General features: G+C 39.1%; 1 protein-coding gene across 3 annotated transcripts in view; it reads left to right on the top strand.

Annotated features, from left to right (window-relative positions):
• dome (cytokine receptor domeless) overlaps positions 1–14,858 on the top strand; it is a 351,827-nt gene that overhangs the window by 12,382 nt on the left and 324,587 nt on the right. For 2 of the 3 annotated variants that reach the window (XM_080276204.1, XM_080276203.1), the window contains exons 2-3: positions 6,268–6,336; positions 11,004–11,146. In XM_080276204.1, the coding sequence (XP_080132330.1) occupies positions 6,268–6,336; positions 11,004–11,146 (212 nt within the window). The remainder of the gene's footprint in view (positions 1–6,267; positions 6,337–11,003; positions 11,147–14,858) is intronic. The other variant, XM_080276205.1, reaches the window with a different exon arrangement.

Below are 14,858 nucleotides of genomic sequence, written 5' to 3'. Positions count from 1 at the left end.
ATCACAATACTGTCATGTAGTAACTTTTTCACTTCCATGCTCACTTCCCTGTTTCTTATCACTGCTTTCAAGGAACCAACAACCTTTCCTGCTGTACCCTTTCAAGCACTTCACCCTCCAAACCTCCATCCTTACTCATCACTCTACACAAGTACTTAATTGTACTCACATTTTCCAATTCCTCACCATCCAACCTCGCCGTACATTCACTGACTTCACCTCTCTCAAAGACCATCACTTTACTCTTCCCTACATTCACCTTTAGATTCCATTTCTTACACGCTTTCCCAAACTCATCCACCAAGCCTTGCAGCTCCCCTTCGTCTTCATTCAGCAACACCGTATCATCTGCAGACAACCGTACAGGGAGATTCCAGACACTACCCTCTCTCACCAGGGCCACTCCAACATCCACTACCCAACCTTGTACCTCATTTATTACCCCATCCATGTACAGATTGAACAGCCATGGAGACATGACACATCCCTGTTTCAACCCAACCTTCAAAGAAAAATTCACTCAGTTCACCATCCACAAGCACTGCAGCCTTAACACCATCATACATACTCTTCACAGCATTCAACAACTTCTCATCTACTCCATATATTCTTAATACTTTCCACAATTCTTGTCTATCAACCCTGTCATATGCTTTCTCCAAATCCATGAAAGCCACATACAACTTCTTTCCCTTCTCTAGAAACTTTTCCACGAAAGATCTAAGAATGAATATCTGATCTACATAACCTCTTCCCTTCCTAAAGCCTCCCTGTTCTTCTCCAACTAATTCCTCTGTTCTTTCTCTAACTCTGTCAATAAGTATCCTACCATACACTTTTCCTATTATACTAAGAAGACAAATGTCCCTATGATTACCACACACTTCTTTTTCCCCTTTTCCATTGTACAAGGGAATAATTATACCTGACTTCCAATCCTCCGGGACTCTACCTTCCTCCCAGGCCAATCTGCACATCTTCCACATCCATTCCACTACTATCTCTCCCCCATGCTGCAGCATTTCACCACACACGCCATCAATTCCAGGGGCTTTCCCCAATTTAACTTTCTTCATTGCTTCCACAACTTCTTTCCTACTGATTTCTTCCTGTCTTCTCACCTCCCTTCTTTTCCCAGCCATTCCCCAGCCATTTATACTCGCATTACATCCATCCTTTATGTTCAACAGTTCCTTAAAGTGTTCTCTCCATCTGCTCACTTTTTCTCCCTTCTCCACTAGTAAACTATCATTTTTATCTTTCACTCCCCTACTAACTTCACTTCCACCCTGTCTTACTCTCTTCACCTCTTTCCAGAACATTTTCCTACAGTCCCTCCACTTTACATTCAGATTCCTTCCAAATTCCATATGCACTCTCTTCTTTCTCTCTCTAACTAATCTTTTCACCTCTTTCTTTCTTTCTACATATAACTCTCTCTTCCGCCTTTAAACTTCTTCCACGCCCTTATTTCTCATCCATTCATTGTATGCTTTCTTCTTCAGCCTGTCTCACCTCTTCATTCCACCACACTGTTCCTTGCACCCCCCTCCGTCTTCTCTTCATCCCACACACCACATCACATGCTGCACATATTTCTTCTGTGAATATCCTGCACACACCTTCCTCGTCCCCCATCTGCTCCAATTCATATTTGCCCAATTGTTCCTCCACTTCTCTCATATTCTGCCTTTTTCTCATCCTGTTGTAACCTTTCCACTCTCCCTGCAAATATTCCTTCTTCCTGTCCTTCCCTTCTTCTATTTCTCCATCTTATTTGGATCTTTATTCTGGCCACCACCAAGTAGTGGTCAGAAAGTCCACTCCCCCAACCTCTATAAGCTCTTGCATCCATTACACATCTTCACAACCTTTCATCTACACACACGTAATCAATCATTGCCTTCCTTTCATTCAGTTCACCTCCCACCCGTCTCATCACTCACCATGTATACCTGTGGGTCATTTTGTGCCTGAAGAGGGTATTGGCTATCACCAACCCCCTCCCAGCACAAATGTCCACTAACGCACGGCCATTCTCGTCTATCTCAGCAGGCACACCCCACTCACCAACTATTCCATCCACCTTCACATTCCCTACTTTACCATTCATATCACTGATCAAAAACACTCTCTCATTCCTTCCAAACTTTTCCATGCACACTTCCACAATTATCCAGAACTCTTCTCTCACTCTGCTTGCACGATCTTGCGTTGGCGCATACACACACACAATCGCCCACATTTGTATTCCAACTTTCAATCTTACCCACACAATCCTTCACCCAACTGATCCATACTCTCTTATGTTCTTCTTCCATCTTTTACTCACAACTATACACACTCCTTCTTTTGCCCTCTCATTCTCACCTACTCCTGCACATATACCGCATCCATACTCCCATTCTCTCACACTCTCACCTTTCCATTTAGTTTCAGTTACTCCACATATATCAACTTTCGCACCCTCAAGCACCTGGACAATCTCACTCTCTTTCACCTTATCATTCGCACCTCTTACATTCCATGTTGATATTACCATGTCCTTTGTCCGGTCCTTGGTCGTCATCTTTTGGTCAGTCCTTGTCCAAGGTTTCTTGTTCGTCTTTTTAGTTAGTTGTTTTCCGGGGAGGGGCACTAACCTTAGGATATAGCAGGAGAAAAATGTGCTTGATGTCCACAGGCTGAATGGTTAAGTTTTGCTTTTGCTTCGAGCATATTATTGTATCAGGTTAGCAGAGCTCCCAAAGTACTAAGGAATTTAAGCCCTTCAATTTAATGATGTCTTAATTTTATCCATGTTAAAACCATTGATGTTTCCCCCCCCCCCCAGCTTAGCAGAGCCCCCTAGTAGTGAAAGGGTTAATGAGGGCTGTGACTGATTCCCCCAGTTAAAAATCTCTATTAATCTGAGATAGCTAAAATGAAATGAAACGTGTTATTAGACTCAAGAGTTTAATGAAGGCCATTTCACACTTCCAATTCAGATGTGTCTGTCCTGAACTGTCTACATGTACAATCTTCTGGAGGTAGAAGGAATATAATATGAAAGATGTCATCAGGCTGAAGGGGTTAATGTTGCACTGTACGCCCTTTTTCCTTAGGCATTGGCCTTTTCATTTTGTGTTATCATCAGCATCATCTTAACCCAGTTCATATCTTATTAGTGCTGGTTGTATCAGTCAGTATATACCAGTACTGTAAATCTAGTAGTTAAGATTTTCTTAATGTAGTACTGAATTGCTGACATACTAGTATATTTTGACAAAGTTCCTGATGATTCATTATTAACTTGTTTTGATGCCAGAGGTATGTTTATATATCAGTGATGTATATAATTATATATAAATCCCAGCTGTATCAAATCCTCCCAGTCCATCAGAGCACTGCTTTAAAAATTCTCCATGCTATTTCTGTCATCAGCATTGTTTTTATGTTTATAGCATGGTCCGTTTACTGTTATTCAGGCCCCTCTCTTTACAGTCTAGTGATAACAGACTTTTGGCTCTTTATTAAGAGATTAAAATTTCAAGATTTTTGTAAACAGTGGTGCTGGAGACTTTTGATATACTGTATATACTCTTATGTTGGTACTGTACTGATATATATTTATATTTTTGTTTACAGCAACATTTGCAGGTACAGTACATTAATGTCTGTATGTTTTCTGGGCATGTTTATTTTACTGTAGTTGGACTAATTTTCTGACACTTTAAGTCTGGACCATTGATTTTGGACTGCTGATACTGGTAGACAGGTTATAATTCACATCAGTTTTTGAAGTGAGTTCTTTTTGCATTAAATTATAAGCAGAGAACATGGCTTTTTATTGGTTAGCTAGGAATGCTTTTTAGTATTGAAGTATCATGTTATTGTCCTGTTTCACTTCTCTTTGTAACAGTAACACTGTAACTGGATTATTCCAAAATTCACCGCTTCACCTTGAAAATGTATTTTTAAAATTTTATTCTTGCTGCCTTTGGATTGTGTTTATTAAGCTGATTTTTTTTTTTTTTTTTTTTTTTTTTTTTTTAGAGGGGTTAGTTGCATCCCCATCAGAACAGAGATCATTTCAGTGTTCAGTACATGCCTGGTGTTAGCAAGAATAAAATGAAAACTATATCCTCGGGCTGAAGGGCTAAATGAAGGCTCATTCTTAGGAGCGTTGTTGCAGTGACTGTGGACTAATTAATTAATGCTGTACTTGAAGGACTGTCTTGCATATTTCTTTTCTTTTTATGTTTAAGAGTCACAGATAAACCAGAGAAATGGTACCGGTAGTTCTGATCTGCTGCTTACTAACGTTGGAAGAAGACAAGTGTTAGTGTTCATATACAAGGATATCTGCCAGCTTACTCAAACCATTCCAAATTATCTCATGATTAGAATATTGCAGGTAACCAGTAAAAATGCTGAAGGTTAAATAGGATGAAACAAAATGTTGTTATGCTCCTCCTAAGTATTTTTGGGTGAGGCGTTTAGTATTGAAGGAACGAAGACACCAAAAGTTTGTTTTGAGAAAATGAGGTCGGAAGTGTCTCGGTTGTTGCTTTAGTGTAGTTTTCTTAATAATTGTTCAGTTACATCATATGAGATATGGAAATGTTTCTCTGGAGGCTCTCCAAACACTGATTGAATAAAATGAGAGATTCTAGAATATTATACTGCTTCATAGTATTTTTTCAAACAGCATGCTGTTTCATCAATTGGAAAATTATGGCACACACATATATAAAATTTTTAATGTAAGTATCTACTAGATATATAGGGAAAAAATAAAATAATTTTTAGAAGTTAATTACACAGTTTATAATAATTTAAACTTAACTATCATGTTAATTTATGTAGTGTAATTTAATATACTGTAATGGATGGTCAGTTTTGCCTTTACTGCTAAAACCTGTTGCTAGAGAAAGATTCACCTGTTCAGCAGTGACAATAACACAGTTTCATAAAAGTTGCATCTTCACCCCACCAGTACTAAGTGCCTCATATAATGGCAATGTCTTTATCATAATTTATGCCTTGACCAGTGGTTTCTTGGCATGTTTACATTGCACATTTACTGAATTGTGTTGGCAGAGTGCTTGGTAATGAAGCACACTGAAAGCACATTTCATTCATGTGGTATGATGGCCAAACCTGTGTCGTGGCACTATGCATGTGACACTGGGGCTTCCATGGCTGAACCAGTTTATTGTTATTGTAAGTAGATGTTGGCGGTGGTGTTCCTTTTGTTATTTGCTTCTGTCTGCTTTGTCATGAAGCTTTCAGCAGTACATATCCCTGCTGTACTGTACTCATGCTTTGGCAATGTGATTACAGAATTACTGTACTGTATCACTATCAGCTGAAATGCAAAGGTGATGGATGTATTGTAACCTGTTAACTACCAAGGGCTTAACAAAATATTTCAGTACAGTACTGTATTTTTATTTGAAACATGAAGGTGATGGGATCTAGAGATGCAAAGAACTTGTTACCATGCAGTAATGAGATTTTTAGTTGTGACACCATGACTGTTATACTGTACTGGTAATAACCTGCAAGTACACTGTATAAAAGCAGTGTTTAATCTAATTTTGGATACTTACTTTGTAATATTGCTTTGTTGAAGCCATGATGAATTTGGTACTGATTTAAGAAAAGCAAAAAAGTGTCAGTTACTCAGTTCATATTTTTCATAGCAGAACAAGATTGCAGTAGCACTAGACATGACATTAGTCAGATGATTTCATCCTTTTGTGATTCAGGTGGTAAAAGCAGTGCCTCGTGGCTGAATTGCATAATTTTTGTCTAAATATTTCTTGAAAATTTGATAATATATGATTTTCAAATCCAGTACTGGATATACTGAACTGTACAATGAATATACTGATTTAGAATGCATTTACAGTACAGGACCATTAATTTGATTTTGTCTCTGACAAGATCCTAGGTTCATTATGCATTCTGATCTGTGTTGTCGTAAAGCATGTTTAGTTCATTATTGTAATTTTGTTTCATCAGTCCTTCTGATTGCTATACAGTAATGATAATGATCTTTGATGACTGTTGATAGAGTGCAGATACCTAATAAGTGGCAACGTACTGTACATTCATCCACCCAGTAAACTTATATGTTGGCCCATTTCTTATTCATGTATCAGTGATGTAAATCAGCCTTCATTATCATGGTATATCTCTAGATCCAGACCCAAGTGAAATTTAGCCCTGTGTGTCCTAACTTTGCCCTTGCCTGTCATTCTCTTATTGTGTGGCGTGCAGAAGGAAGCAATGGCAAAAGGTTATCACACCAGCAGAATCCCACACCCTCTCCTTGTTCAGACTGTGGAGGTAAGTTACATTCAGAGCACATTTAAAGGGTTCTGTGGTTGTAGTGTACAGTTTTGTGTTTATTTGGAAGCAAAATGTGAGTGAATATAATACTATTTTTGTAGGTTTTGACACTTTTAAAGTAAACATAGTTTGGTATTAACATATTCTGATCCTTTAATACCAGTACTTAAAGGACTTTAGAATACACTTGGAATGGGATTAACAGATTTTAGTTCTTTGGTACTGGTTCTTAAGGGATTCTGCATTGGTCTGTTTTAAAATGTGTAATAATAATAATAATAATAATAATAATAATAATACACTGGTACTTTGTTTTTCATATAAATAATAATAATACACCGCTAGGTTGTTTTTCTCAGCCATAACAAAGGTGTACTGTATATGGGTTTGAATGGTAAATAATGGTAAATTACAATGATCGCACTTCAGATGTGCATGACGCTTGTGACAGCAGTTACAGTGCTTGTTTTAAATTAATTTTTGCCTGTGAATAATACCCTTTGATGAATGTTGTTAATTATTTACAGTGGTGTATATTACAGTATATGTATAACATCCCTCAGATTCCTTGTGTAACAGAGTTGAAGATGTTCATAGTTTGATTGATTGCACTATAAATACAGACACATTAGTTGAAGCAACAATTGTCTTTTTTGAAGGATACATTGAAGATAAATTCAGTACTACTACATTACTGTATTTCTCAAATTTCATTGTTAGTAGATTCCTGTATATGATACTGTAATGGTAACTTCTTATTCAAAACATTCATCAAATTCATTGTGTATAATTTATGGAAATGATGATACAGTAGTTTAACTGTTTGTCTTACAGAGTTATATACTGTATTGTGTGATACGGTATGTCATTCCTCCAGTGAATTCCATAAAAGGGATTTGAATTACCACCTTATTTATTCTTGTTAGAAATGAAACTGGAAAAATGCACACCATATAAGGAGACTGTCTTACAGCATATGGAAAGAATAATGTGGAGACTGGTGAATGAGAATGGCTAGCACAGACTAATATGCATACTGTACTATATGATTGTGGAAGTATTTGTAGGAGGAGATATGACAATGTTTTCATCCTGCTTGAGAGAAATTTCAGATTGGGGTGTGTGTAGTAGTCTTCATCCTGACTATAAGTGAATAAATCTTATAAAATGAAAATGACATCTTTGTATTGCAAGGGATTAGCCAGTTGACCCCAGTAACATCTTTTTCGTGTTACTTCTACTCTTTCCAGATTATTATTGTTTTTAAAAAATGTGTAGCCTAGAGGTGTTAGATACTTGCATACCCATAATAAATATAACAAACCTTCCCCTCTAAGTTGAATAAAGTAATCTGGTAACATCAAGGATAAACAGAAAAGGATGTCACCTGGATTCAAGGGGTTCCTGGAACTCTAGCTGGCTTCTGGTGCAATAGTCACACTCATGGGGTTCATATTTGTACATATTTGTGGGTGTTTGTGTTACAAAATTGTCTGGAGGTGAACACGATGACATCCTGGAGTAATGAGGAATGTTTGGATTAGTCATTTGCAGTTCAAGAGTTCAGGCAGTGAAGTGTTAACCTAGCGTTTAGCACACTCAGAATTCATGTATGCAAAGATTTATAACCCAATATAAAAATCTTTTGCATTAGTCAAACCTTCAGCATGCCTCAGCTTGCCTACAATGACCCTGCATTGCTCAAACTGGAGTACAGATATGCTTACTAAGGGTGTAGCCTTCTGCCTAGAGGCAAAGCAGATATAGGAAAGTGATATTACAATGGTATGAAAGAATAAAAAAATGGGAAAAACTCACCATGATAAATTCCAATTTGCAAACTAAGAACCCTCTTTGACCCCAACAAGACCATAGATATACTGTATAGAGGTAAATAAAACAGACATAAAGCAAGGTCATGTAATAATAGATTTAAAGAAAAAAAAAAAAAAAGAGGAAAAACTAACCACATGAACAGTTTCAACTGTCAGGTACAGTGTATGAATAGCATGCTGCACAATCATGATGCATTTCCAACATATACAGTGTTCCTGGTGCTACTTTTTTTGTGTGTGTGTTGGAAATCTGTGTATTTGGAGTTCATGCACATGGAGGGTCTGCTGTACATTACAGTATATGGCATATGAGATTTGAAAAGCAGTTGTAATGTACTGTACAGTCATGGTCAAAAGTTTGCCAAATATTTTATCTTCTTTTTCCCATAAGCCTTTCCTGACCATTATTCCTAAGGTAAGAGAGGCTTGGTATCTTTCTGCCCATAGTTGATTTTCTTTCATATGATGCATTGAAAAGGAAAGTTATCGACCTGCCCTGAATGCAAAGTATTCATTCATTCATTCATCATCCAATCCTGTGTTGCCCCATGAGGAGCACAGGAGTCCGGGACTAGGCAAGTTGTCTTGACATTTAAGACGAGAGTGACCAACCTCACTCATCCCTGAGTGGCATTATGTGAGCAGTAAACCCAAACCTTCTCTTGAATATAAACCTGCATAGCCTCAATCTGATTGGAGCACCTTAATTACCCACTAAACCACCAGGTGCCATAATTTGGTTATATGGTCACCACCCAGTGTTGTGAATGGTTTCTTGGTGTACAGGAAACCATTTGGCTTGTCACTCTGTGAGGAGTCATCCATAAGCAGAAGGAAGAGGAAAGAATGAAAGAAAGAAAGACAGAAGGAGTGTAGAATAACCCATAGGCAGAAGGAAGACAAAAGAATGAAGTAAAGAAAGAAGAGGAAGGAAGAAAAGAAGGAAGGGAGAGAGGAAAGGACAGTCACCCGAGAGCAGCAGTACATTGAGTGAATGGTAAGCGCTTCCACCTACTACTGAATGTGAAGTAAATGAGTGAAATAGAGGAAAAGCTTTTGGCTCTGTATAGTATCTTTTATGATGAAAAAACCAACTACGTTTTCATTAGATGGTAAGACACCATGAAAGGGAAAGACTTTATTTATGTAATAAAAAGCTGCTTGTGGTATAGGTTGACAGTGGAAGATGGCTACAAAGGTAACATACTGCAGGAGTTATTGAATAAGAAAACAAATCGTGGAAGCTGAAGAAGCCAAATTTTTAACAATGATAGAACTGATTGGATGTGGTTAATGAAGAGATGGGCATGACAAGTTTCACTTTCTTTATTTGTTAATTTTTTATTTGTACTTTTTACTGAAAAATTTTACAAATGGCGGAATATTATCACACAGATGTATACAGAGAGGCCTTAGAAGTTATGAAATTTGGGATGGAGAAGAAAGATTTGAGAACCTTAAATGGCTGGAGGATGGTTGTGTGTCCCATATCAATTGTTCCAGTTTGGAACATACATTCAAATACTATTCCACTGTGTATACAGTATATCATGTGGCACGTCTGCCACTTTCTCCCTGAGGCATCATATTGAAGAGGATTTACCGGTAATCATCGAAAGACAAACAAACATACCAGGTCTCTCTTAACCTAGGAATATTAACTAACAAAGGGAAGGGAGAAATGAAAGGATGAAATATTAGGTGAACTACTTTCCCCAGCAGTACTTGTTGATAGATGGCCATGCTTTCCCTTTTCCCTTTATGGTGTCTGGATTCTACCCAGTCAGTGTCATGGGAACTTAAAATAGGATAATGATAATATGCAGTGTACTTACCTGGTAACATGATTTGTGTGTGAGTGGGGGGACTGATTATGACATTTTGTTATTACAGTATATTACAGTAGTATTTGTCTTATAGTACAGTCCTTTACTTAGAAGTTACAGTGCTGATTAAAACTGCTCTGATCCAGTGACTGCAGTACTGTGGAGAGATGCCTTTACTGGGTGGCACTGATAAACTACAATAAGCAGAAGGTTCCACTGCCTAGGTATACAAACATGCTCTACTGCCTCCCTATCTCTGAAAGGAGGATGGTGGACTTCAGGAGAAGAGCAGCTTCAGCCTGCAGTCCATCAGGTTCACATTCAGATGAGCCTTGAGCCATAACATTTTAGTGTGCAGCAGAGATTTGATGTACAGAAGTATTTAGGATAGCCAGATGTGCTCACTATGTACTCACTCGATGTAGTGCTGCTCTTGGGTGACTGCCCTTTCCTCTCTTCCTTCCTTTTTTCCATCTTTCCTCATCTGTCTTTCTTTCCTTTATTTTTTCCTCCTTCATCTTTCTACGGGTGACTCTACACTGAGTGACAAGCCAAATGGTTTCCTGTAAACCAGGAAACCATTTACCATGCTGGGTAGTAACCATGTAACCAAATTATGGCACCTGGGGGTTTAGTGGGTAATTAAGGCACTCCAAGCAGATTGAACCTGTGTAGGTTTATATCCAACGGGTGATTGGGGTTTATTGCCCACGTAATGCCACTCTGGGATGTGTGAGGCTGGTCATTCTCATTTTAAATGTCAGGACCAACATGCCTTGCCCCAGGCTTCTATGCTGCTCATGGGGCAACACAGGATTACATGATGATGGTGATGTTGATGACCAGATGAAGGTACTTCACATTGGTACTGTACAGTAAGTTATTACAGTACAGTATACAGTATATGCAGTGAATGCGCAGATATTTCTTGCTGCGATGTGCATGCAATTTATGTTTTCCACTTGACAATCAGCAATTCAACATTATCTGTCACTACTTGCAGCCATAGAGCCTCGGGGAGACATTGTGACTGAGGTGGGCAAAGAATATGAAGCTGTGTGCATTTTTGACACCACTCGAGTCAGTGCAGGGGATGTATACTTCCGCTCCAGAGTGGCTGGTGGCTCGTCACGTGTTCCTCACATGGTATGTATGAGGTAGCATAAGTGTATTTAAGCCACACCCACAAGGGCAGCTGAATCAAGTGCATGTCCCTAACCGTGCCATTCGCTGAGTCGCTGTACCTTTTTGAAGAGTGAAATCTGGCAAGTTGCAACTGCAGAGTTTTATTAACAGAAATGTTGTGTCCATTTGGGGTGTTTCTAAAGGTAAAAGACACTGTTTGGGATGTTCTCTCTAGCTATAGCCAGATGCCATTATCCTTTGTGGGTTGGTCACTTGAAGTCAGTAGTTTTACGGGGAGGGGCATTATCCCTTTGCCAACCCACTTCTTGACATGTAATGATCATGTAAATGGTTTCCTGGCATTCAGGAAACCATTAGGCTTATCACTTAGTGTAATGCCACCTGAAAAGGAAAGAAGAGTAATAGTAAGTAACAGGGAAGATGGGAGAAATAGGAAGATAGAAGGGCTTATACAGAAAAAGAATGAGAAAGATGAAGGAAGAAGTAGGCAACACTACATCAAGTGAGTAGATGATTGTCACCACCACCTACAGTGAATATGGTCATGGTTGGTGCAGTTCAGATTTAATTTACTCCGAGTTTGGAAGGCCGACCTCCTGTGAAATTCAGTAATCTACTTCATATCACGGGAGGATGTTTTCCACACATGTAATGTAATGGCTTGCACTAACACCCATTGTTCATACCAAGGGCGGGAGGTATACATTATATGTAATGAATGCAGTTATCTTAAAGGAACTTACTGATAGGTGTTTACTCAGTTTTTTCATAGTTTATGATTAGTGCAGTTATTACAGTTTGTGATTATATTACTACAAAGATTGCATTGATTCATTCTTGAGCACTGTATGTGTCTTACATAACTGTATTTTCCAGTCAGAACTCATTTTTCCCCTGATTTATCACATGCAGTTTATATTGCAAAGGGGATTTGTCAGTAGTTTGCCCTCTAGCTTAGCAGTCCCAGGTGGATTGTGCAGTACTGGATTGTTTAGAAATACTGTACTTAATTGAACATAAGTAGTACCTTGGCTCACTGGTCAGTATACTATTCAGTCATTGAGCTTATTATGCTAATAAGTGTTAGAGTACACAGTATCTGAAGATCATTCACTTCTTGGATCATTAAGAATCAAACTTTGTACTTAATCTTTTTGAATGCTTTCACTGGGTGATAGATACAGTTAACACATGGCCATATATAGCATTCTGAGTGCACCAATGTGTTCATTTCATTTCATTTCATTAATAAAGTCTCCAACATATTTGCAGGTGTCTGCTTTGGTCACCTATTGGCAGCTCTTCATGCTGCTTGATCTCTGGCAGCCTCTTTATTCAGTCCCTTGTCCCTGAGGTCACACTCTCTGTCCTCGTCCCAGGTCTTTTTCAGTCTGCCTCTCATAACGCCACCCCCAGCATTTACACTTATCACTTTCTGCACCAATTTTTCATCCCTCATCCTCTCCATGTGCCCAAATCATCTCAGTCTACCCCTGATCATCACAACAGCAGTACACTCCAGTTGCATTCTTTCTCTCATTTCTTCCATTGTAAACCTAGCCCCCTCCCCTCTCCCCAGGCCTTCCATTGAAGGATGCACTGCTCATCCACCTAATCTTTGTCATTTTTGTATGTCTGAGTCTGTGAATATCCTCTTCCATTACTGCACAGGTCGCACTACCCTATAACATTACACTCCTAACACATGCCTCAGACAAAGATCCCTTTGCATGGAGGAGAAAGCCCTCTCAGTGTAAGGAGAGGCAAGAGTTCCCTTAACTTCTTCCAACCATTCCTCACTCTAGTGCCTACTCCAGCACATAACATGTCTCCCAGGTAACAAAACTCTTCCACACACTCAAGAGACCCACCAGCAAGATCAGTCCTTGCACACCTCACAAGCTCCCCATGCTTCCCCCAACACACCGCACACATGAAGTCAGCAGTATTTTGCAGTCTGCTTCTATTACCACTACATCTCTTGTGCACCCACTTATCACAAATACTGTACAAGTTGGAATTTCTTCCCACGCCTTTGTGGCAAACCACGCATGGCCACTTTCCCTCCTCTTTGACTGTACCACCATCATCCCTAGATAGCATCAACTTTGTTTTTACTTGCCTTTGCTCTTAAGCTAATGTGCCTCATACCATCTCTCCACTGACTAAATCTTCCTCCCCCTCCCGTTCCTTCTCTGCAGTCATCAGCATACACTGTCTCCCGTAGAAGTCCATTTTTGATGTCACGTGAGAGGACTTCAAGCACTATGATAAAAAATCAGGGGCTTAAAACTGACTCCTGATGCATGCCAACATTCGTGGAAAATTCATCAGTCAAATCACCATTCACTTTCACCTGGGTGCGAGCCCCCTCATACATAGCCATAACAACTCTAGCCAGCCACTCTTTGATCCCAAACTTTCTCATTGCCCACTTAATCATCTCTCTAGGGACTCTATCAAAAGCCTTTTCCAAATCAATCAAAACAGAGTACAGAACAGCTCCCATTTCTTTCAGATATATTTTTCCCAAAGCTGTTGGACAATGAATATGGAATCATTGGTCTCTATGCCTGACATAAGCTCAAACTGCATCTCGTCATTATTCACTCTTTCCCTTTTCATACCTTCTAGAAACCTCTCCATTACCTTCTTTATCTGGTCCAAAAGTTTTATGTCTCTATAATTCCATCTTGCACGGGATCACCCTTCCCCTTGTACACATTTACAGTCACATTCTTCAGCCATTCATCTGGGCTTCATCATCATCGTCATCGTCATCAAGACATCCTTTCCCACTGTAGGGCAGGGTGAGGAGTAGCAACATCCAGATAGCCAAAGTTTGCTCAGTTCAATGGGTCACGCTTCCATTCACTCATCATTCAAGCCCTCGAAATCTTGATTCTATCATATAGGCCAAAAAATTTCATCATGTTCTGTAGCTTCACACATACCTGTCTGAAAAAGCCAATCTGAACAATGTCGCATTAAAAAGGGGTGCCAAATCTCTGATCATGCTCACCTCCTCACATTATTCATCCAGTCAGCTTGATTTCTTGTCAGTCCCCTAGCCTCATCAACTTCCAAACCTCTCTTCCTTACACACCCATCCACCATATCCCTCCACCTTCATGTTGGCCTTCCCTGCCTCCTTCCTCCTTCAGATTTGTTCATATATACCTTTTTCACCACTTTTGTCATCCATTCACTCCTCATGACCAAACCAGTTCAGTACACACACTTAGATTGTGGTGTCCACAGACTTCCTCAATCTGCATCTCTCGTGTATCACATTATTTCATATCCTATCCATTCTCTGTACTCCACATATATTCCTCAACAGTCCCAGCTCCACTGTTCTTGACTTTTCATTTTGATGCCACTCCATAGTCTCACATCCGTATGTTAAAGCTGGCGCTAACACTCCTTCATGTAAGCCTCACGCAGCTGCAACACTCAAGGGTCTGTTTCTTACCAAGGCCAGTCGTCTGGTAAAGTAATATATGCATTAGGGCTGATAGTAGTTAAGGTCATAGCTAAGCTATTTTCTTCATCACTAAAATTCTAAACATAAGTGGCTGGAGTCTTTTTTTTATTTTTTTTTATTTATTTATTTATTTTTTTTATTCATTACAGGTTTTATATCTAATCTGGATTGTATACCTGAACAAGAATACTTGCAAGGTGACAGTTCATTAGGAAATAAGTTGTA

The sequence above is a fragment of the Coenobita brevimanus genome, chromosome 64 (assembly GCF_032717465.1).
Source record: "Coenobita brevimanus isolate Jiangsu-jjx chromosome 64, ASM3271746v2, whole genome shotgun sequence".
NCBI lineage: Eukaryota > Metazoa > Arthropoda > Malacostraca > Decapoda > Coenobitidae > Coenobita > Coenobita brevimanus.
This window is presented reverse-complemented; position numbering and strand designations above follow the sequence as displayed.